The following is a 25,866-nucleotide window of genomic DNA, read 5'->3' as shown; positions in this document are numbered from 1 at the left end:
CAAAGTTTTGCGTCATAAAGGATTCTTTTTCTTTTTACAGTTTTAAGCGACACAGTGAAAGAACAAAGGCGTTTTCGCTCTTTTTCACTTCTGACTGTAACCGGGCAAATTTGTGGGTTAGTGAAGTTTAGCTTTGCTTAAGTGCATTTCGCCTGGCAGACTGGGTGCTTTCTTAATATCTAGTTTAAGACACTTTATAAGTGCCACATCAGTTGCTGTAATGACTCCTGTTTATTCATGGTTTTCTTTAATAATCTTGCTTTTTAATTAAAAAAAAGGCTGTTTCTCTCTGTTTTAGTTTTTTCTTTTTATCTTGCATCGGATAAATTAAAGGCTCTAGAGTTTAAGTAGCAATTGACTTTTCCTTTAAACACATTCTGATTATGTGGCATGCAGCTTCGGTAATATGACATATTCTGGGCAGAAAAACAATGTTTACAGCTGAAGCTTGTGGCAGTTCAGTTGATTGCTTTTGAATACTTTGAATATAGCGTAAACCAAGCATTCCCAAAGTCAAAATTCATATTTCTTCTACGGATTGTATACAAAAGATGGTTGCTGCCAACACTTGAAACCTTGAATTAAGCATTGTGGTCATGTTCTTTTTTTAAACTGAATGTGTTTGTGCTTGACAGGCTCAAAAGGTACTTCTCAATCACAAGTCGGACTCGCCCTAAAGAATACACCCACTTCATTGTTGATTTGACTTTAAATAAGACCGTCATTTACAGAGTGCACATTAGAAAGATTTAAAAATAGCAAAAAAAAACAAAACCATAGACCATACAAAGGTCTATGGGGTTTGTTTCCTCACAGACTCTTGTAGAGTTGGGTTTCAGGGTTTTGTTTTTTTTGAAGGCCCTTGTACTTTGGCTTCAGTTTTCAGACCTCCATGAGATGTCCATCTTTTAGAAGTTACAATTTTTTCACAAAGAGACACTCTGTAACCTCTTATGGTAATAAAAGGTAGATGTACATAACATGGGTCTAGTGCCTTAAACCTGCATTCTAGCCACTAGGGGTTCTAGAAAAGTCTATAGGACAACAGCACTTCTGGCTTGACCATTAAACACTTTAATGGCTCAGTCACTCATTTTGGTGAAATTTTGGTTATTCTAAGTTTCTGAAAGGTGGGTTATCCAGTGCATGCTCATTAGTTGACATTAGCCAATAAGCATGCAATGTCATAGTCAGAGCCACCTCTTGCTTGTCACATCTTATTTGAAATGGTGGCTCATGGTGGCGACTGCCAAAAACAGAGGCCTTGAGGCTTTGAAAAGCAATGAGGGTGGCAGAAATGTGGGAATATGACAAAGGAAAGAGGGAAAAGACACTGACAGTGCCAGACATACAGTGGGGCAAAAAAGTATTTAGTCAGCCACCGATTGTGCAAGTTCCCCCACTTAAAATGATGACAGAGGTCAGTAATTTGCACCAGAGGTACACTTCAACTGTGAGAGACAGAATGTGAAAAAAAAATCCATGAATTCACATGGTAGGATTTGTAAAGAATTTATTCGTAAATCAGGGTGGAAAATAAGTATTTGGTCACCTCAAACAAGGAAAATCTCTGGCTCTCACAGACCTGTAACGTCTTCTGTAAGAAGCTTTTCTGTCCCCCACTCGTTACCTGTATGAATGGCACCTGTTTGAACTCAACATCTGTATAAAAGACACCTGTCCACAGCCTCAAACAGTCAGACTCCAAACTCCGTCATGGCCAAGACCAAAGAGTTTTCGAAGGACACCAGGAAAAGTATTGTAGACCTGCACCAGACTGGGAAGAGTGAATCTACAATAGGCAAGCAGCTTGGTGTGAAAAAATCAACTGTGGGAGCAATCATCAGAAAATGGAAGACATACAAGACCACTGATAGTCTCCCTCGATCTGGGGCTCCACGCAAGATCTCATCCCGTGGGGTCAAAATGATCATGAGAACGGTGAGCAAAGATCCCAGAACCACACGGGGGGACCTGGTGAATGACCTGCAGAGAGCTGGGACCAAAGTAACAAAGGTCACCATCAGTAACACACTACAACGGCAGGGAATCAAATCCCGCAGTGCCAGACGTGTTCCGCTGCTGAAGCCAGTGCATGTCCAGGCCCGTCTGAAGTTTGCCAGAGAGCACATGGATGATACAGCAGAGGATTGGGAGAATGTCATGTGGTCAGATGAAACCAAAGTAGAACTTTTTGGTATAAACTCAACTCGTCGTGTTTGGAGGAAGAAGAATACTGAGTTGCATCCCAAGAACACCATACCTACTGTGAAGCATGGGGGTGGAAACATCATGCTATGGGGCTGTTTTTCTGCCAAGGGGACAGGACGACTGATCCGTGTTAAGGACAGAATGAATGGGGCCATGTATCGTGAGATTTTGAGCCAAAACCTCCTTCCATCAGTGAGAACTTTGAAGATGAAACGAGGCTGGGTCCTCCAACATGACAATGATCCAAAACACACCGCCCGGGCAACAAAGGAGTGGCTCCGTAAGAAGCATTTGAAAGTCCTGGAGTGGCCTAGCCAGTCTCCAGACCTCAACCCCATAGAAAATCTGTGGCGGGAGTTGAAAGTCCGTGTTGCTCGGCGACAGCCCCAAAACATCACTGCTCTCGAGAAGATCTGCATGGAGGAATGGGCCAAAATACCAGCTACTGCGTGTGCAAACCTGGTAAAGACCTATAGTAAACGTTTGACCTCTGTTATTGCCAACAAAGGTTATGTTACAAAGTATTGAGTTGTATTTTTGTTATTGACCAAATACTTATTTTCCACCCTGATTTACGAATAAATTCTTTACAAATCCTACCATGTGGATTCATGGATTTTTTTTCACATTCTGTCTCTCACAGTTGAAGTGTACCTCTGGTGCAAATTACTGACCTCTGTCATCATTTTAGGTGGGGGAACTTGCACAATTGGTGGCTGACTAAATACTTTTTTGCCCCACTGTACCCAGTGAAAGTGCTTGATTGTTTTCTTTGAGTTGTTGAAACATCTGTGACTGGTGAGAGGGAACGAAACCAAAGGCAAAAGGGGGAAAGAAAAGTCATAGAAACTATGAGAACTTTAACAGAAAATGTAACACCTTTTCTTCATGTGTGCTCAGATGTGTGTGTCGATGTTTATTTATCACGGATTGGCCTCCCCAGAGAGCTGTGGGACCATCTTGACGGAAAACGGTACAAAAGGCAGCCGACATCCAAACAAGAGCTTTGAATGTCCTTCCAAAAGTCTGGAGTCCTGAAGACTACTTGAAGACATTAGAAGAAAGTCTGCCTAAGAGAGGTTGTTCTGTGTTGAAGAATAAAGATGGTCGTGCCAAACTGACTTTCAAGCTTGTCCGAAATGAAAAAAATTCTGGTTTTGCCCCACTTACCGTCTTTTCATGTATGTTTGCACTGCTAGTTTCCATTTCCTAGCAAAATATAAAGATATGAACAATGGCTCAAGACTTTTGCACAGTACTGTATACCTGGTAAATCACATACATCGTTCAATGCTTGTGCACTCTAGAGTGACAGCAGACACCAGATGCTGTGAGTCAGAAAGACATGGTGTAAGCCAGACATCAGCTGACTGAACATGTTGGCAAAACATGAAACCCGCAAGCTCTAGTGTCAGCAGACTACAAGAAACTCCTCACATGTTCTTCATCCTCTTCCAAAGAATACTTTTTACATTAGTCTGTGACTTCACAAGCTACTGTAGATTAGTGGTGTGTTGAAGGGACAAAAAAGGTCAGCAAAGATGATGTTATACTAGTCAAAACCAATGCCATATATGGCTATTGGCTAAACCCACAACAACTACTATTAAGGCAACACACCCACACCGGTCAGGCCAGGTCACGTGCTTTGTGTTTTCTCGCTGCAGTGTTCATGAGTGTGCCAATTGTGGCAGTTATCACGGGGTTTCTGCAGAGTCAGGCTTGTGTTACAAGGCTGGGGAGCATTTAGAGCTGCCTCTACGGCCTTTGTGCTCACTTCTCCGCTCACTAAACTCAGACGCAATACAGATCACATTTTCCAGGTTTACTGGTTGTATTACCCTCATAAAATACTCAATGTGTGGGGTTAGTTATAAGGTGTAAAATGGCATAATCGTGCAATAAGAGCCAGAGTCGTCTGACGTTACCTAGGAGGTATTTAAGGGTAAAGTTAGGTCGTGGATAAGTTGTTGATGCCATACTTGGTACATTTGCATTAGGCCAGCTGTAGCAGAGCACACCTCTGCTGGAAGTGCATTCAGGTGAATACATAGTCAAGGAATTCTTTGTTTCCTTAAGCCATGAATATACAGTGTGGACACACTATGGAACCTACTTAAGTGGAATAATAAAATATTTGTACAACTCCAGCTTACAGGAAATTTGCTTTCATTTTTGCATCCTGAAAGCTCCTTTGTTCAAACTAATAATGAAGTCACAAGCTGATGCTGAGTCATTCATAATAAAACCAAACAGGATGAAAGAAAATTTAATAACGGTGATGGTTATTTCCAGAAAATGTATAAATAAGTCCTTAAGAGCAAAACCTAGCAACTTGTGCCTTCATACTCAGACGAGCCAACAGTAAATATATTTATTTGAAGATAAATAATCTTTTAATCATCGCATTCACCATGATCATATTTTACAAATGACTTTTTCTTTTTTTAAGATGCCTTAAAAACACCTGAATTAAAAAACTAGCAAGACTGTTATTGATGCTAAAGATTAAGAATTTAGGTGAATACTCAGATACTAAGCAATATTAAAAATTTCTATCAGATTAGATAGTCATTTAAAACAGTATTGATAGCAACAGCGCCATATTCGCCATATGCCCCTTCCCTCACTAGCAGCTGAAATGACTGACATTCACAGCACTGAATAACAATTTATGAGGAATTGAAATATTACATTTCACAGTTATCATTAATCTTAATTTGGATAGCACACATGCTACCATTAGCCATTTAGCTATTAGCAATTTCTCAACAGCCACATTAGCTGCTGTTATCACTGTGGCCAATAATAAAATTACAGTGTTAATGTTGGAGCTAGGCAGCAAACATGATCAGTCCTGCTCGTCTGAAATGTTAATAGACATGATTAGTTTAACAAGATAATGCAATTATATTCATCTTAAAAGTTTTATGTTTGTTTTAAAGCCCCAGATAGAAAAGAAAAGCCTACAATAACTAAATAGAAATAGTGGTAGCTCATATTACCAGCTCCATTTGATCAACAATGGAAATGTAGTCCCAAGTGATTAGAGGCACAGCACGATCTCAGAGAGCCTTAAAACACTGATGTCTTTTTTGCACTTTCTAAGAGAGTCTTATATATACCTTACAATTATGTTACTTTATTTTGTAAGACAACTTAAAAACAAAAAAAATAAAAATACTTCTAAGTTTCACGTTTTTTCCCCCTTGTATTTTCCTGGGTAACTGTACTGAGTTTGAAATTCTAGTGTCTTGATAACCCTAGTATGCATGTCAGGTTACACATGCTGAATAAAGGTGAATACCATACTTTGGTATATTTTGGGACATATGACCACCAGTCATACAGCTCTAGGATACGCTCTAAGGGGGAATGATGGGGCCCAGCAGCAACTACTGGCTGCCCAGCTGGACTGCAGCTCTATGCATGAGAGCCTAAATAAACATCAACCTCAGTCTCTTTGCTGACAGGACATGAATGTGTGTGGGGCAGCCAGAGGAGTTTGTGGCTACCAGCGGTCGCATGTGTTCCTCAAGTATCTATGTCCATGTGTATTTGTACGTATGTGCGCGTGAGTGTTCGTGTCCACATAACCAACTTGGAGAATTCAAACCCTCAAGTTTCTGAATTACATCTTTATCTTCCGCTCTTTCCCCCAGTTACATCTAAATCAGCCCCCGCTGAGCTATGTCTGGCAGCCACGGCCTCCACTGCCCGTCCTTTGTCCGTTAAAAATACCATCGGTGCACTCCAGTGACCACACCTCCATATATCTCTGTATTTCCGCATCACACTAAAGTTCAAATACTACAAGAAAAAAGATTAAGAAACAAATGTTGAAAACATAATCACTGGTTTCTTTTATTCTGTGGCTGTTCATAAAGTTAGACTGCAAAATAATTGTACAAGTGAACTACAAAATCACTATGGAGTGTACATGTTTTTGGCACATGTAACTGGCGTGATAGACAGCACGGCGGCTTATTTTTGACTGTGAGGGGCACTATGAAACCACATATACTCGACTTTTATTACTCGACTTTTTATTCCACTGCTAAAGAGGAAACGATTTGTGTTTTTAGCACCATTTACATGTCTGTGCACCTTTGTATGAGCAACATTATGCAAAAAACTACCCATCGGAATTTCATAAAACTCGGTGAAGAGGTGGGGCATGAGCAAACAAAGACTTCTGAAATGACTTATTGTCTTTTAAAATCGCATGATAGGACACCAGGCTTGGTGCAGGATCCACGCTGAGTGAAGTATTTACAAAGTCTACATTAGAAAACAAATAGAAAATAATGTTTATCTGAGCATCTACATTTTGACCAGCTCTAAGAAAATGACACTAAGCCATGAACTGAGATAAACTTAGCTCATTAGCTCTACTTCATTGCTTCACTTCCATGTTTGGTCCAAAGGCCAGAGAAGTGGTGGAAGTTCTTTATATCAAGAACACATAAACTATATTAATGCACTCATTATACTTTCATTAGGATTTTTGAGGGATCCTATGTCCATTATGTGGTTTCAACCTCAGGGTTAGAACAGGGCATTTTCACAGAGCTCCCAGTGCAGGAAGACCAGACCAGCTAAATGCCATAATCGATCAATTTCCTACTCAGCAATTAGACCTGGTCCTCAAGCTTTCCATAACCTTTTATCCCCCTAAAGCCTGTGCTACATGGTTCAAAAGAGGCTGTGTGGCCTGATCAGCATGACCCATTATAACACACCTTTGAGATCTGAAGCTTTAATAACTCTCAGGCAAGGAGAATAACTGTGCACTGGGTAGGAACTGGGAGACCCTTGACACTTGAAAGAGAAAGATTCATCCAGATACGATCGGATTAGCATGGGGGATCCATAAATCATGTTTTTGCAATAATTCAAAGACAACACCGTGTTTGATGGTATAAAGACATGCACATACAGAAACAGGATGCCTTCAGGCTGTCTGGAAAAAGAGAGTTATTGGCAAGATGGAAGAATTATGTTGCAGAGCTACAGGACAGGCATATTGAGCTCTTCTAACTATACATTGCCAAAATATTTCCACCTACTCTGTATTAAATATACATATAGATAACTGTTGAGTGAGGCAGTTTTTCATTCCAACATCAAACATCTTGACAAAGTAACTAATGAGTCATAAAGGAAGATTGTTCAAAGCAGTCGCAGCGGAACTTTGCTTTCTGCAGAAAGCAGACTCATTCATCAATCTTCAGGAGGAGAGAGGCAAATACTTTCAAGCTTAGCCTATGAATAATTTGGAATACAGGAAGCATTCTTACACATATATTTTAAACATCATCTCCTTAAAATATTCAAATGTTAAATGAACTGCACTCAGTTGGACTCCTGGAGAGAAAATAAAGCTTAGGGATGATGTAAATGATGCTTGACGTAGTGGCTGTGCAGAGTGTGTATGTGTGTATGTGTGATCTACTGGTAGACTGATGGCAGGTTCCAGGCCATTTGCTGCTGTTTAATTCCTAAAGAGTAGATCACCCCTGGGGTTGTATGATGAAGAAGCTGGAGCTTGGACCCTGATGGAATTATAAATCAGAGGCAAGCTGAGGGCGATAACGAAGGGTGGATGACTGTGTGTGTCTGTGTGCGAGGGAGAGAGAGAGTAGACACGAGTACAGAGGTGTCATGACTTTTCTTTTTTTTTCTTTTTTATCTGAATTTTGACTGAAACTGAGAATTCTGACTTTTTCCCCTCAGACGTCTAACAATCTATTTCTGACTAATCTGTAGCTCCTAGGGTAGTGGTTGTAAATGGTGCTTGACAGTGGCGTGTGTGTGTGTGTGTGTGTGTGTGTGTGTGTGTGTGTGTGTGTGTGTGTGTGTGTGTGTGTGAGAGAGAGAGAGAGATCTACTGATAGACTGATGGCAGGTTCCAGGTCATTTGCTGCTGTGTTATTCAGAAGGCATTCCAGAGGGCACCCCTGGGGTTGTATAGAAATTCTGACTTTTTGTTTCTAAAAACTGTGAAAAAATCCGCATTTTCCAAAAAATGTCATAATTCTGGGATTTCTTTTTAAAGTCATGACCAAAAACATCTATTCCGTGGCCCTAATCCTTGTCTTACTTTTAGAATGGTTCAAAAGCATGAAAATAGCAGTTTATAGTCCATTAAAGGTTCTCAACACAGGGCATAGAGAATCACAAACCTGAATACTCAAAGTTAAACATCTAACACATTGTAGATTTTAAAACATAAGTGCAAAAAGTAAATTCTGAACTATAATAAACCTAAGATCAATAAAATATTTGCTAATAACAGGTATTTATTTGAAAAGGCATTAAAGGTGCGATTTCTTTCCGGTGATCATGTGCTCTCAGTCAGTTTGTAAGTCAGTGCCAGTTGGAACAAAGCACACCACCACACTCACACATGCACATAAATACCACCAATCATGAGCGGACAGACAGCCTTCATCCCCTACTCTGACAAAAATGGGGTCAGTTCTGCACACATTCAACCACCAACGAAAGAGGATCCCCCAAAATTATCACTCTGAGAGAGCCTGAAGAAACCAGTGACTTCATGTCTACTGCAGTTATACTGATTTACTCACGTTCAACCCTCTCAACTCCCACCGCAGCCCAGAAGACCTCCCTCTCCCGCTTCCCCATCCCCCTCTGTGTGTGTTAGCATCTTACATCCGTCCTCTATCTCATTTGTCTCTGAGGCCCTACAGACACTCACACATTTACCAGCCAAACTCAGTACCAGAGCTGTAAGGATAATACACTGTGCTATCAGTGACAGATAAGAGAGGTCAGACACAGATTCATTCCAAACGATTCCATAAACACAGTTGAACAGTCTCCGTATTCTTGTCTGCAATGACTAGCTCACAGTTGACGGTTCTTGGAGATTCAGCATGGAGGATCTCCAAAACCAGACTATAAACAAGCTGTAAACTCTCATGACAACATCAAGATACAGATTATCCCCTGAAGCAAGAAATGACAAGAACTGTATAGCAGAAAGGCAGCAGAAAATTACTTACACAAAAAAATCTCAAAATCTATAAAATAAATTCAGAATTCAGATTGAAATGCCAAGGCAAACAACAGAACGAATGTTACTTTGGGTGTTTGGGCAAATGGATTTTATGGATTTAAGAGATTCCCGGGCATGGTGCTGATTGATCCGTTCCTGTCTGTGTATGTATACTTTTGTGCATGTCTAAAGCATGTGGTTAATTAATTACAGTCTTGACATGTCCAGATTAGCTCTTGGGAGGGGAACTGATAAAGGAAGAAGATCATTAATCTCATCCTTCCGCACAGACATAAGGTCTAAACACAATATCCAGTGCTTAATGTAGTTTTCTTCACTAAAGATCTGAGGTGGAAAATACATGTAGAAGCATTTAAATCCTCGAATAGTTTCCTCATTTCAGTAAAAAACTATTTCCGAAATTATTTTATTGTTTCAGTTTCCTTTCAAAGTAAAAATTATAAGCCTAACAAATTATCCCCCTGTTACCCATATTTATTCACCATAACCACGATCATCGCAGATGATAATCATATTTCTGCAACTACAGCAGAACCCCTTTTAGTGTCCCTCATCCTGAAACTGGGGTCCAACATGATGGGCAGGAGTGCAGCTGATAAATTAGCAAACATCACCCCCTGGTGGCAGGCAAAAACTAAACCATGAGTATTGGTTTCTTGGGGACTCACCACAGGTGTAGATGACGCTGAGGTACTTCCTGGTGCCAGCGTAACACGGATCTCCAAACTCTCTCGTGGAAGCTCGGATGAGACAGGTTTTCTTTCCCTGGCAGCGGTTGGTCAAAACCTGCAGAGCCACGGACGACTGGCACTCTGGAATAAAAACAGAGATGGGGAAACATATGTAATACTCTGTTGTAAAACCCACATCTCAGTAATGTCTATTCCACTGGATCATCAACTATAGTCTACAGAAAAATTCCACTAGCATTGTAAAATGTGGATTTCTGTTAAAAATACAGGCAAACGCATTTTTAAAAAAATGAAGATTTCTGTTAACATATTTTCTATATAAATGGACTGAAAGTCCAAACTACTTCCCCAATAACTATTATCAATTTACATTTCTTATGCTCTGTGTTCTTAGATGGCGTGACACTTACAAAGACACACATACACACACATCTCAGATCCCATGATGGAGTTTGTGTCCACATCAGACCCACATAGAGAACCTTCCGCAGGCCTTACATTGTCTAAAGGATATCTGATCCAATACATGTGGGTGTGTGAGTGTTTGTGTATGGAGACCAGTCAAAGTAATGGATACGCCTCTCATACATCATCGCTAAGCACCAGCCAACTCCTCTCCTCGTTTTTTGGCTTTGATTTCATTCCTTTATTCCATAATTGTAACACAGCTGCAGAAGATGACATGGCACTTCTAAGCCAATAATCTGCAAATGAGTTAAGCAGCAAAGGAAATATAAAAGTACTCAAAGGTGCAGTCCCAGTGGAATTCCCATTCTACATATCTCCACATGACTCCAGTGACACTAAGGATAAAGGTGTGAGAAGCACTAATCAACTCCTGTTGTGGTCTTGTGGGAATGTGGAGGGCCCTTGGTTCCACATGGATGCTTCCCGGGCCCCCCACGGGCCATCTAACCCCTAAAAACAACACAAGGAAATGAGCCTTTGAAAATGGACACTCGGCTGTCTTGGTGGCCCACGCAGAAGGAGAAGTGCAGAAAAAAGCTATCGAGGGCATGCTGGCTAAGACTTGGTTCAAGTGTCAGCAAGCCTCAACAAATTATGGCTAAAGGTTAAATGTCATAGCCTGGAAGTGTTTGAGGGTAATCTAGCGGTCATGCATAATATCAAAATTGGGAATTCCTTGGATGGCCTGTAACCGTGCAGGCCTGTCTTATAAGCAGGAGACTTATTTTACAGTTTATGTTATATAACTAAATTGCGGGGAAATCTGTTCCATAAATCTTGTGTGGTTACAGGTCACAGCATATGCAAAGCATTAAGCTTCTCAATGAAGTAAGCCTGAATCACTGTTGGTTCAACTGGACACAGATCAAACGGGTACACCCCCAGCTGGAGCTGACATAGTGGAATTCCCAACCAGGATGTAGTGAGGTGAAAGCCTGTGGGAACCAGTGAGAGTAACTGGATATGAAGGACCATAACTCAAAGGTGGAATAATTCCTGCTGTCACTTAAAACATGTGGAGTAATGTAAAAAAAAAAAAGTTAATTTGAATTCTGCCATCAGTCTTAAACTTATGGGAAAAACTTGGTTTCTAATTTGTTTATAATTTTTTTTAAATTATGAAATGGCAACTCAACTTTGTTTTGATTTAGTAAATTACTAATTTTCTTACCTTACCGTTAAATTTGCAGTGCCAGACTTTACATGTTGAGCTGCATCCTGAGGACAGGACAGAAGTAGGACTATGGTACAAGTCATTAAGTACATTTGACGTGCAGGTACATCTAAGTAAAACCGCACAACAGATGAAAAAAGTTGCACGGTCACACGAGCCTTGATTTCTACTGCAGCATTCAGAGGAAGCGTCAGAATGTGCTTAATCTGTGCGTCAGAATTCACCCTGGCTCGTATCTAAGGTTCAGCCAGCTGATGGTGGCATAATGGTGTGAGGGATATTTTCTTGGCACATTTTGGACACCCTAGTACTAGTTGAGCATCATTTCAATGCCACACCCTTCCTGAATATTGTTGCTGACGATATCCATCCCTTTTATGACCGCACAGTAACCATCTTAATATGGCTGGTTCCAGCAGAATAACTCACCATGTCTCAAAGCTTAGATCATCTCAAACTGATTTCTTGAACATGTACTCAGTTGGCCTCCTCAATCCCCACTTCTCAATCAAAAAGGGACGTGGTGAAATGAGAGATTTGCATCATAGAACAAATCTGCAGCAACTGTGTGATGCTATCATGTTAATATGGAACAGAATCTCAGAGGAATCTATGCCGAAATAACACAGGTCTGAAAGCAAAAGGGGGTTCAACCCAGTATTACCAAGGTGTACATAATAAAGTGGTGAGGAGGCGTTTAATGTGAAAGTTTATTATCCATATTAGCAGTTTATTATCTGTTTATGTAAGACAAACTGATAAGCAGTCTGTGTCTATGACAGAGATCAATGTTGTAACTATTGGCTTTTATTTCCTTTATTAATCACATTATATTTTTCTACAATATGTACATTTGTACTAGTTAATTTTATGATCACTGTTTATAGCAATATATAAATATATTACCGCCGTTACATAATTACATAATTTCCTTAGGGCTTAATAAAGTATTCTGATTCTGATTCAGTTCAATAACCTCCTGCTCTGACGAATGTGCCTCAATTTTCTCTGCCGCTCTTTTTTCCTGTCCGGAGGGCCTGACAAGCCAAGTCCACTGACAGACAGACCCCCATTAGCTGCACCTTAGATTCGCTGACTGGGTGATTAGCTGAGCACAGAGCTCACAGAAAATGGGGTGGGACTTAGAGGTTCAGGAGCTGATAGAGAGGATGGAGACACACATGTATTCTTTGTTCACCAGCTCAGCCACACACAGAATTTCTATGTAGTTTAAAAGAACACTCCCAAGGGCCTGACCTCCTCTGGCTCTCATTAGTGGTCTTAACACAGAGAGACAAGCATACAACAGTTCCCCTCTCTCTCTCACACACACACACACACACACATACACACGGCATGAATAACCCCTGTTACCTCTAACCTTTACCCTCTCCAATTTTCCAAGCTTGGGCCACCACCCCTCTATCCTCCACACACCCAACAAGGACAGGACTATAGCTCAGAAGAGTAGGCCCATAGTCAAGAGAAGCAGCATATGAGGAAAGGGAGGAGCTTCCTGGATACACACACACATGCACACAGATTCACATGCATACACAAACAAACACACACTTACTCTCAATGATGACTAATTACAGCAGGAAACATAAACTGAGGTCACACACAGAAAAGCACCTACAAGTACTTTTCTTAAAAGGAATTACACAGTTCGAAAAGTTACTGAGCTGATTTCCTAATACAATGAAAGGGCGATTCTGGGTGGAGAAACCACCTAAAGCTGTGTGATGTGGCATTTCATGTCATTCAATTGTTTTAAAAGAAAAAAAGATAATAATTTATCCAGTAGAAAGCCACATCTTGAGTTTCACTCATCACAGAGCACATGTATTAAGCCTGATGTCCTGTAAGGTTAGTGCATTTTCACTGTCATACATTCTGAGGTTGGTGTACAGCAACTGTGTGTTTTCAAATAAACGCAACACACCTCAGAGCACATACATATCCAAACACACAAATGAACACACACGTGCAAAGAGTACAGCAACCTTTCCTAGTAAATTGTCACTACAACCACCATAACAGTCCAAGTTTTCCACCCACGCACACCTTTCCTGGAATTTCAAGACAATGGATGGAAAACACTCGACTCCTCTTTCGTTCTGACTCATCGGCAATACGTATCATTTAATAGGGAGGTTTAACTCATTGTTGTGGGATTTAAACTCTTTGTGTAATAGAAGAGCGACTTTCAGATATGGTGATAAGGTGAAAGGATCTGCACACGCCAAATGCTTTCAGTAGATGTCAATGATACATTGACAGACAACCTTTTACCCAAGGTAACACCACACGCATTTACCCCAAAATGTTCTTTCACTTCTCTGGAAACATATTTTACAGCCAGACATAAACAATACTTTTCAAAAGTCTTGAGCCACCCCTCATATCATCACTTTTTGCTTGCAAGGAGCAGGAACTTGAGTTTTTTTTTAAGTCATCTTTAGCTATAGTAGTTTTTCTTTAAACATTGGCTGCTTTTTCACTCATTTTAATTGCAGTCCTCGTCCCTGACCATTTTCAGATGACTCTTTTGTTGGTTAAGCCAATTAACACCAACCATTGAATCATTCATGCATAAAAAAGGCACCTAATTCAAGGGATGAACCAGCATTGTGTCTACACTTAACAAACAACTTAAAATGTATCTTTAGGCACTTTGTTACAAGCAGCCTGTCACAAAAACACAAAGTTTGTGTCCATTACTTTAGCTGAATCTGCGATCAGAAGACTATTTAAAGAAATTATAAGAAATTTTGCCTAAAGGAGTTCGGGCTCTGTTTAAGAATAAAGGTGGTCATATTGAATACAAACTCTATTTTTGCCACATATGCTGTACTCCTATGCATGTTTCCAGAAATAACTCCAATTGTTTGTTATATTCTTAGTAAAATACAAAGGGCTTGATGACTTTTGCACAGTACTGTACAGAGGATTTTGCTTGTGTGGGTTTGTAAGGCGATAGCAAGTTATGTCACAATCATTCCAGCAAATCAGAGAATTTGGTATGTGTGCTATGTGTGTTATCACCTTAACCCTGCATGAGCTTGTTATCATAGAAAACATGCAGCCTGAGAAATTCATGATAGCCAGTATACAAATGTCATTGATGATATTTTTGCAAACTTTAGGAAAAACAGTCAACCAGTAACAATTTGTTGACAGAAATCTGTCAACTCAGGTCTTTCAGGACTGATTTAAATAGACAGACCTGCACATTTAACATAAATCTATATCTATATCAGCAAAGTCCAAAACAGCATAAACATGCTACTTATCTGCTCTGCATCTATTAGTGTCTGCAATAAATACAGACAGAGTTACAGTGAAGTATCTCACACCCTAAAAATGGAACAAGCAGTCCAAAATGGAAGTATTAAAGTGTGCAGCTGTGCATAATAATCTAGTATCCAACCTGCAAATAGACTAAAGTCTGAACCATCGTTTTCAAAGCACACACTCAAAAGGGAAAGCACAGTGGCCTTCCTTTTATTTTAGAAAAAAAAAACACACTCTAAGATCCTGCATGCCAAGCATGGGGGGCTATTTAGATGTCAAGAGGTATGTATCGTGGTAATGGGGCAGATGAGAGAGGAGGGCTGAAGCAGGCCCCTTTACTTTGAGGATTCTTCATCGCCGCCAAAAGCCGTCCAACTCCGCCACTCCCACCCAGAAGACAAGATCAAAGAATCCTTGTGTTGTGAGTACATGTCTATGTACATACTTGTTTTTTCCTGCTATACTTTTCCAGGACTTTTGCATTCAAAAGGAAAGCAGACAGTGGTTTTCCATGGCATAAATTCCTTGTGGCAAATCTAATTAAGTTAAATAAGTTGACTAGAAAATTACCTCCAGAAGACATTTGTTTGTTAGACAACAGCTAGCACAAGTTATCACAAAAAATTTCTGTCTATTTGGCAGGTGGCTAGTGTTAAATTGTCTAAATTTGTGCATCTAACAGTGTACAAGCAAAGCACTGTAATATTCCTTAACATTACACTATGCACAGCATACCTGGGCCGTGCAGTCAGCTGTGTAAGTTCAGCGGTTGATCCCACACCTCAGGCTGCAACTTTGCCAGGAAGGTTTGAGAGATTACCATAACCTATTCCGCTTAGCACATTTGAACCTGCATTTAAGGAAACTTAAATTCAAAACAGACACAAAACCAACTTGCGTTTACAGCGACTGCCAACCTCAAGATTAATTCAGACATGCAGAACCACAAATACACACATGCAGCTGAGGCTCCACGCTGCTTCGGGAGGGTAAAAGAAGAAGGGGGAAAGCATTTAGAAATAATTAACAGTGTTTGTCTAAGCTGTCACTTAAGACACCCTCACTTCCTGCTCCAGGTGACATGAGAGCCACATTAAAGATAGAGATGACAGGGGAAATCCCACTACAGCACCACCAGACTGTCTGGAACAGCTCAGGGGGTGGTTGTGGGTGAGTGCAGTGTTTACATGCACACACATGTGTGTATGTGATGGAGAGAGGAAAACTCATTCTATAAAGTGGGCGAACAGCCGTTTGTGTGTATCTGAGTCTCCAGTCGACATAAACACACTAATGGTGAATATGTGATTTTTCAGTAAACACCACGTCTCCCCTGCTTCAATTAGATTTTTGATCAATACTCAGAGCTACTGTATTTAACCCCAGAGTCTGAAACCATATCTGAAACCAGCCCTGTCTCACCTGCTACACCTACTTGCCACATGTCTGGTCCAATGCTTCCTCCTTGTACAGAGGAAAAGACTACCTGACAAAAGGGTCAAGGCCACCACAACAGCACCTGTGGTTAAACTAATACTAATAGTTGCCACGGATCCAAGTTTAAAGTCATTAACATTCCTCTAAACAAGGCCAGGGGTACATTTGGGTATCCCATGCACTCACACATGCACATAACAAACATGCATACTTGGAGGGAACTCAATATGTTCCTTTTCAACAGTCCAAACTCAGTGCTTTTGATGACAGGGACATCTGATCTACATTCCTCCTCATTCCCCTGGCAATGTGTGCACGTTAGTGTGTGTCTACCTGATGCTCAGTGGTGGTTTTCTTTATCTCAAAATGCTCCGAGAACAAGATGATGAAATGACAAAAGGTAAATTGCTTCTAAAAGTGAAATTATCAACCAGTGATTGTGGAAGAAGTGCAAAGAGGTTTGAATAGATGACATCAGGGATGGGTGTGACAGACCAGTGTTTGCTCTAGAGCCTCTCAGTCAAAGAAAGTGGAGGAAATGAAGGAATGAAGGTTTCCAAACCACAACAGCATCTCAAGGCAATATCGCCCACGTCAAAGACATTTCATGAAGGGGGGATTCAGCAGGTGTTTTGAACCTGACTGTATTTGTAGTTCTCTTTGTGGTTCACTGGAGTTCGAGTCCAGGCGTGTAACGCTCATTATTAAAACCTTTTCATTTTTCACATCTGCTCAATGTAATGACACCTGAATGTTTAGATTATGTCTTCGCTGCAAGGCATTTTTGTCTTTTAGCAAAAAAACGGCGACCTGAAGTTGCACTCTTCCCATTCATTAATATGTATAAGAGCATTAGCACGACAAGGAGACTCTTTTTAACTTCATGCAAACACATGTAGGCCTGATTTGCAAGCCAAGCTAGTGTCTTGTTTTATGACTCCTTACTTATTACTCCTCCCCTGACCTCGGACTGACCCCTAAATTGATTATATGAGGAATGATACAAATGTGCAAAAAGTGCCACCTTTCATGAAAATACATGACACAATCACACGACCGAGGCACCTTTGTAAAAAAGGAAGTCATTGAATGATCACGAACTATTAAAAAAAACTGCCAAAAAATACAGCTTTCAAGAGCGAAGTAGATTTTTAAACACTGCATACTTGAAGTGACAGAAAAGGAAAACAAGAAGGTTTCTCACCCACTGATGGAGACCTCCTGTGGAGAAGGGGACACTCGAGGGTGCCCTGCAGAGTTCGGCCGAACATGGCGGAGTAGACGGCGATCTGCATTCCCTGTTTGCAGCTTAGCCTCATCTTATCTTCCTCACAGACCACCTTACTCTTATACTCATCTGTGGATACAGAGAGAGAAAGAAGAAAGCTTGTCAACCAAAAAAAAATTATTTAATAATATTTGATATAAGTTTTCATTTCCTGGATATTTGCTGATTAGATACAAATTAGAACCACTAAATTAGAACCTCTGCTTAGCAGTTTATCATATGCGCAGAGCACAGACTCCATTTTTCATTCAGAGTAATGGGCATGAGACAGAGGGAGGACAGATTGGTGGACATGTAGAGCCATGCAGAGGCATTCCTCTGACACATCCACCCAAAGTGACCTGTGACAGCAAGAAGTAGCTCCACTGGCCTGCAACTAAAAACACAACAGCAGAGTGTTTCTATATCCATGTGGGAAGTGGAACAGGAATGCAGAAAAGAAAAGTGAGAGAGAAAGCAAAGAAAATGTTCAGGACTAGTTTGTTATACTTCTTTGTGATGGACTCACTCTTGTTCTGTCTCAGACCCTCCCTGTTCTCCTTCACTAACACCATCCTCTAGCCACCTCTCTTTTCAGAGGCAGTGACACCTGCCCGTTGCACCTCACTAACACCCCATGCAGCCTTTCTCTCTTCCCCCCCGAGAAGTCATTGGTTAAGTGACAGTGAACAAAGAGCTGCTGATTGGTCCTGGGGTCCAGTGGAGAAAGGAACAAGTAGGAAAGGCAGGGGGATCAGTGGATTAATGCTGAGTTGTGGGCACTCTTGTGTGAACTTTTGCACAGCTCAGTGCGGCTCGGCTCAGCACAGGACTGAGCGACGAATGAATACTAGAATCAGGGTGGGATTACTGCACTGCTGTGGCTCCCCTCCGGAGTGATACTCTTAACTTCCTGGATCACAAGGGGAACGATGGACAAGGATAAACAGCGAGGCACGCAAAAAGCGGGGGGTTTTTCAGATAAAAGAAGCAGCACAGAGGGAAGTCACACGGATACTGATGCCTAAATTAATGCAGACTTTATAGAAAAATTATAGAAAAGGTTTTCCCTACAAAAAGTAGTTAAATGAGAAATACATTTAAATACTCTTGCCAGGTCTGACCCCCTTATGCTCAAGAGTATTGTTTGGGATTTCCATCTGAAACAAAAAGCTTAAATTTAGTCAGTAGCAAATGCAAAAGTGTGAGGCTAGAGTGAAACAGCTTCAATATATGAATGAGATATACTTAAGAAAATTTTGACCAGCATTAAAGCTATGTGTCTACCTGCTGCAAAGTATATAAACGGGATAAGCAAAGTCACAGCATGTTTTTCCAGTTGAAGACCAAACGTTACTATTAACAGGCTGCCATATAACGGTCAAGCTGCTGAAACAGCAAAATGCTCCTTACTGCATGCTACCATGAATGTCATCCAAGCCAAGCCATACCAACTTTATTTATAACACACTTTAAAAACAGCAACCACTGACCAAAGTGCCGAACATACGAATAGAAATACATGCTAATAAAAATAACAGAAAATAAGAGAATTAAATTCAATCAGAAATGACAGATTAAGATGAAAGATGGCCTCTATAGTTATAACATATTATAGAAGGTCTCCAGTCACAGCTGGAGAGGTGTTAGCTAGCTCCTTCCATCTGAGGTTTTTTATAACAGATACAGATTAGACAGCCACGATCACAACAGATATAGTCTCTTCATCCAGTGAGTATGAGGCTATAACATATGGTTGTCAGTGTCCAGTACTGATTGATGCAGATTCAGTATTGCCTGTGCAGCCAGCCTTATTCCTCAATTGTTGCCAATATACTTGATTTCAAATATATAGCATGTCCACTAATTGACATAGTGCTTTAGCATGACAAACAATGGCACTTTGGCTTTTGGGTTAGCTACACATACCACATCCTGATGCTAGATAAAGTAAAGAGTCAGTAAAGAGTCCAGCTGTGTTGGAAAAACCTATTATGAGCATCTACTCTACGGGCATGTACCTCACAGAATGATGAAAAAGCATAATCATCACCTGTAATATATTAAAAAGTATAGCTCAGCCCCAATTTCTATTTCAAATTCAGATATTTATAAGTGGCTACAGGGGAGAGCCTTGGTACACAATTTTAAAGGTTGATTTGGGATTTCCTTTGATTGTTAGTGTACTAGTTTGGTTTTGACCTGACACCACCCTTGTGTATTGTGTATTGGCGTTGTGAGGGGGGGAAACAAAGAAAGAATGGTTCAAGCACAGGGAGGGACAGAGATTTTTGTCACTGTCACAACGCGGGGCGACGAGGGACTTACTCGGTCTGCATTTGTACCAGACAATTAGGTATTTACTGCTCCCAGGACACTGGTCCGTCCCAAACACGCGGCTGTTGACAAGGACTTGACAGCTCCTTCTGTCTTGGCACTCGTCCTGCATTTTCTGAAGCAAAGTGACACAAAACGGGAGAAGAACAAAGGCACGTTTAGAGGGAAAACAACAAGCCAATGATAGTGAGACCAGCAGCAAAAAAACCCTAAAACCACTTCAAACAGGTTGCTTATAGCTATTAGGGTATATGGCATCAGTTCACCCACTTCGTTTTCTCATGTTTTAGCCTGCTATAAGCCCAGTGACCAATCCAACACACAGGAATAGCTGAAAGGTTTCAGTTCAGAGCCTCCCTTAAATTAAATATTAAAAGAGTTGCATTAGTTATGAAAAAGCACGGAAAGAGACATGAATTACCACTGAAATAGTGCCGGGGTAAGATAACAAACGTAATTTGTGGACTTCCACCTAAAAACACACTAAATAGACAAGAAGGTCCTCACTGTGGTGCCAATTAAGACTAATACGTCTGGAAATATACTTTTTGTTGTCAGCAGATCTAACAAGAAAACCAAATCAAATAATGAAACAATAAGCACTGAATGAGAAGTCTTATTCTTCTGTGTACGTCCACTGTATTACATAAACAAAAAAACACAGTAAACCACTGAATTGAATTAGCTGTTACATTAATAACATGCACATGGCTGGGTACTGATCCATGCTTGCAAACAGGCAGTAAATGCAATATTTGATCCTGTTTGTTACAAAGTATATTTAAGTTTGTGTTTTTTAAAGAGCGATATCTTTAGGAGAAACGACCACATGTGTTCGTGCTGAAGAATTAATTATGTTGCAAAGTGATGGCCATTGTTGGTCTCTTTTATCAGACTGCTTCAGCTCCGTTTAATCCACATAGCAACAAATTAAAGTCTTTTCACAGCTTTTCAAATAGGAAATAAATAAGATCACGCTCATTTTTGAGAGGATCTCCCCGCCACACACCAAAATTCCCCTTTTGAGCATGAATCTGGTGACAATAAGTAACCTTAGAAGGCTCAGTGAAGGTGTTCATCTTCCCAGACAAGTTTCAGTGCCAACTGTGTTGACAGTCAGAAAGAATACAAAATAAGACAAAGCTTTTTACTGAATACACCAAAGAATGACTCTACATATCACAGATTAAGCACACAGCAAAGGCTGAATTTTCACATCCATCAGACTACATGCTGAAAATCTAAAAAAAAAAGATATTATTGAATGCTATTGCCAAAATTTCACTGTGAGAAAGTTATGTTATGTTAATTAAACAATTATGAACTCAGTTACTGGCAGACAGAAATGAATTGATTAATCTGCCTTTTTACAGCAAAAATTCTAAATATTTGCTACTTGCAAAATCTCTATGGTGTAAAGTTTGATTGCACAAAAAGTAATGAATCAGTATAAATGGGATTTGAAAATAATTAGGTTAAAAGATAAGGACAAATGTCACTTGGTCAACCTGAGGCATCACTAAACAAGCATTAGTAGATGGAGGCATTCTTTCTGTAAGGCCAGCAAACCAAAGGTCACGAACAGGTGGTGCTCATGTGGGTGGCACGGCAGTCATTCTCTCACTTCGACACAATGCAGCCTCTGTGTCTGTGCATTCATGGCAGCCCTATCTATTATGGAAACGGAGGGTGTTTGATGCTAAAAGGCAGGGGAGCCTAAGAATAAACCGAACAACTGAATGAATGCCGAACAGGATGTGTTTGTGCGTGTTTGTGTTGGTGCTGCAAAGCGGGTCTCCTTGTCCAGCCGCATCCCAATTTGGGAGAGGATGCTAAAGCAAAGACCCCATGAAATCGCTTTGTGTCACAGGAACATACAAGCCTGCTTCCTCTTTAGAGAGTGTAATTTGCCGGAAAACGTTCCCACAAAGCATTACATAATCGTTGGTTCTCCAGAGTTTAACCCTTGGCTAATTTGAACCTTTTACAGAACACTTTCTCTCAACCCAAAAAAGAAAGGCAGTGCATTAAGAAGTGACTTACAGAAGGCGGGATGCCAAATGTGGGAGGAGATTCTTTATTCTTAGGAAAAGTCTGGTAAATACCAACTCAATACAGTTGTGAATAATGATGATGTAATAGCGCAAAAGGAATGAGCCTGGCTATTTACCTGTAGTGCAGTGGACACAGAGCAATATCGATCATCCTCCCGAGCTTTATAGGAGCTTAGGAGGGCCTGGTAGGTCTGAGGGCACTGCTGGGGATCAGAAGCACCTCTTCTTCCATAGAAAGCTGACTGGATGGTGATGGTGGCACGTGAAGGGCAGCGCACCGTCAGGAAGTCTCCGTCACAAGCCCTCGCTGTGTAGTTCCTCAACACTTTGGACAGATAGCCTGTGAGAAAGCAAGAAAGCAGAACCGCAGACATTCATTTATTGCACATTAAACAGTACCATCTGTTGATAATTAATTTCTTGATACTTAACAATTTTAAGCATTCTCGAGTTGTATAATTTTATGATGCACTACTTAATCTCTTATTCCATCCCATTTCCATATGCAGAGAGTTGTAACCATGCTAGCCTAGCCTTCATTTAAAGAACTACATCACTGCTTCCAGCTCAAAGATGCCTTTAAAGCCTTGACTAGTGCAGCAAAAAAGAAAGTAAAGATTTATCTTATTCAGCTGTAAGTTTTAGCCCTTTTGTTATCGCTACAGAACAAACTGCTGTGTTTTATATTATAAAAACATGTGCAAAGTATGATTTTTAAAACATGAAACTATTATTCTTTTATAGAAAGATTTTGCACCGGAATTGAACTGAATTAATATTGATCCAAGAACAATTCTGAAACAAAGTCTTTCTGGAATGACCTGTCGTCTCTTATTCGTAAACCTTTAATGTCCAACTCCACATGTTCGATATCTATTAGCATCTCATTTGTTTGCTGGAAACCATGTTTTCTTGCACTATGCAAGGCAGTTCATGTGAATAGACATGTTATATAACCATTTCATGAAACAAGGAACTCAGATGCTGCTTCAAATTAAAGAAAAGGTTTCTTTCTTCCATTAAGAGTCTTTGAGAGCTGCCACTCGGCTGTCAGTCACTCCAGAGGACTCCTCACAAAGCCACCATTAACATTCCAGTCTGTGAGAAGGAAACAGATAAAGAAGAGAGCTGATCCCTTGGCCGCTGCCATATAATGTCTTTCTCGACCGTCTGGCTCATTTATGAGCTGGCTGCCAAAGAACACTTTGCTTCTTCCATTTGAAAAACTGGCTGGAATTGTAAAATCCAAAATTTAAGGACTGAGTTAATCTCTTTTCTCTGAAGTTATAAAGGTCTGCCATATCTAAAAGGAAACGCAGCCACTTTTTGTTAATCCAGGTGGTAAAATATGTTAAAGAGCTACTTTTCAACAAAAGAAAACACATTCCAACGTAAGCTCAGCCTTCTTTCTGCAGTTAATGCTCTGCAAACATGTTTACAGAGGAGTAAAGTCACACATGTTCACACACAAAGTGGACGCACTCTCATTCAATTACCTTTATTTGGTTAGGGTTTGGTAGAAAAGAGGAAATAACACCAAGACAGCGTTCATTAACACACACATTAGCAGATGTGGACTTGCAGAACATACACACAAAACACACACATTGTGCCCTTATCACCATGGCCACAGATAAAGAGGCAGAGGGGAAACAGGAGACAGTCTTGGGTGTAGAAAGGTCAGCCTCGCTCTAAATAGAGATGGTTATTAAACCACCATTTCTCACAGTAACCGGTTTCCACCTGTGGCTGTGATGTGATAAAGGAGAAAAGGTAGATGTGCCATATTACTGCGATGGTATAGATCACTTTTAAATTTACTACTGTAACAGCTGTATATATTACCTGCATGCATTTGGGTGATTCTATCTTTGTGAGATACTAAGTTGTTGGGCTGTGGTTAAAAGAAAAAAACACAAAACATCCTGAATAATGAGCACGTAAGCATTTGGATTTGCATGTGGGGGACTTTTTGCCTAAATTTACAATTCAGAGGCTCTATAAGACATTGTTGAAGTGCTAGGTTATGTATGGTTAGCCAGAGTATAGGTGGAATGATCAACTCAGCTGTTAAAATAACTAAAAGAACTGAACTGATCTGAGTTTTCAGAATTTAGGTTAATAAGCTGTTGAAATTTGGGACTTAAGAAAGATAATGGGCAAAAACAGAACAAAAATAGACCCAGCTTGTTTTACATATATGTAAAAAGCATTAATGGTATAGATAACTGAGGAAAAAGTTTATAATTGATATCGCTGAAATATAGCAACTAGCTAAACTCATGAATAAGATATTAAAAGACAATACGTTTGAATAAAAAGCTGGAAATGTTTCTAAATATATGGGACAATGAAGGTAAAAAAAAATAGTTCTTGGTATGATAAGCATGATTTAATATAAAAGTATGGATAATCTAGTTAAGTTGTCATCGAAGACCACAAACAAAACTGTTACCTAACCATAATGGTTAAATAGTTAATAAATTATTAAAAATACCTATAGTATGGCTAACAGTTTAAAATGCTTATCTGGATTATAAACTGTCATTATTTTCACAAAGAGTATAACAGACTGTTGGCAAACAGTATAAATTAACAATTGATGAAAACAAGGAAAAGGAATTACATTGTTTTCTAATACAAACAAAATTGTTAGCTAACCATAATGGATTAATATGTGAAATTAGTCACAAATTGTCATGTAATTACAAGTAGACAAATAGTACAAATGGTAAGGTAATAGGTAGAATAATTGAAATGTTTAATAGCTGAGAAATGGTGAGATATAGTGGTCTGATACAGGATGATACCGGAACTAGAATTCAGGCTGTATTTTTTTAAAGGGCGTTTAATGCTTTTAGTCTGAAAACTATCTGCATTCACGTGTAAACCCCCCACAAACAAAGCCTACAAACAGTAACCGCACGGTCTGATGTCAGTACAGGAGATAGGCACACACCTGTGACTTACAAGACAAAATCTTTGTTTTATTTGCTCACACACAGATGCAGAAACAGAGTTTATGAAATCTTCACAGTGCAAGGAGTTTTTCAGTGACCCAAACGGCTAAAAAACACACACACAGAAAAAGCTGATAGTAGCTGCAGCTGTCAGATAAATTAGAATTAGGTGTGTTTTATAAATTACACTTTTCACATCATTATTGCCCTTGATTCTTTTAATTCTTTGGTCTTAGCTCTAATCTCCTGCTTCCACACACACACACACACACACACAACCACACAGGTCTGCTTTGCATGCCACATTCCACACAGGGTGAGAGGGAACTTGGCATTCCCCAAGCAGTTGGACCACACACACACACACACATGCATGCAAAACGTCAACACAAACAACGTGGTAGGAACAAGCCCTGCTGTTTGGATCCTGAAACCAGGGTGTGGGTGATGGTGTAACAGTATCACATTATTAGGAACTGGTTCTTGGCAAAGTGCCGTGACAGACCACGATTTTGCGCGGCCCTCCAGCTACCCAGGCCTTGGCTGGGGTTGTGTAGCCATGGAAACATCCGAGGTTACGAAAGGGGTAAATGAGAGGGGACTGAGGATAGATAAGTGAATTTGAACGGACCACTCGCAGGAGGAGTTTCTTGAGAGAGCGATCCTTGAGCAACAGTCTGAGCACCGCAAACACATCGATACGCCTTCCTCCACCCGACAAAAGGAGGACTGTGAGTAAAAGGCAAACAGATTATCTCACACAAAACCCTCAGGTGCCTTCTAAAGAATCCATTTTTTCTCCACCACTACACCCTCCCTCCACTCTGCCTCGCTCTCTTCTTCAAGATCGTCATCATTGTTTCCATTACCTGTTGACTGAAGCCTCATTTTAAGGACAACAAATCAGACGGCGTTAAGGCACCT

The 25,866-nt window shown here is 40.3% G+C and overlaps 1 protein-coding gene across 1 annotated transcript in view; it reads right to left on the bottom strand.

Annotated features, from left to right (window-relative positions):
- Positions 1-25,866, bottom strand: part of eva1aa (eva-1 homolog A, regulator of programmed cell death a) — a 76,902-nt gene that overhangs the window by 30,915 nt on the left and 20,121 nt on the right. The window contains exons 2-5 of the mRNA XM_082504636.1: positions 22,099-22,322; positions 19,920-20,043; positions 17,529-17,681; positions 9,925-10,068 (exon numbers count right to left, since the gene is read on the bottom strand). Coding sequence (XP_082360762.1) covers positions 9,925-10,068; positions 17,529-17,681; positions 19,920-20,043; positions 22,099-22,322 — 645 coding nt within the window. The remainder of the gene's footprint in view (positions 1-9,924; positions 10,069-17,528; positions 17,682-19,919; positions 20,044-22,098; positions 22,323-25,866) is intronic.

This window comes from Aulonocara stuartgranti (genome assembly GCF_965226115.1).
Source record: "Aulonocara stuartgranti genome assembly, chromosome: 15".
Taxonomy (NCBI): domain Eukaryota; kingdom Metazoa; phylum Chordata; class Actinopteri; order Cichliformes; family Cichlidae; genus Aulonocara; species Aulonocara stuartgranti.
Note: the sequence above shows the minus strand (reverse complement) of the source record. Positions and strands in the feature narration are given on the sequence as shown.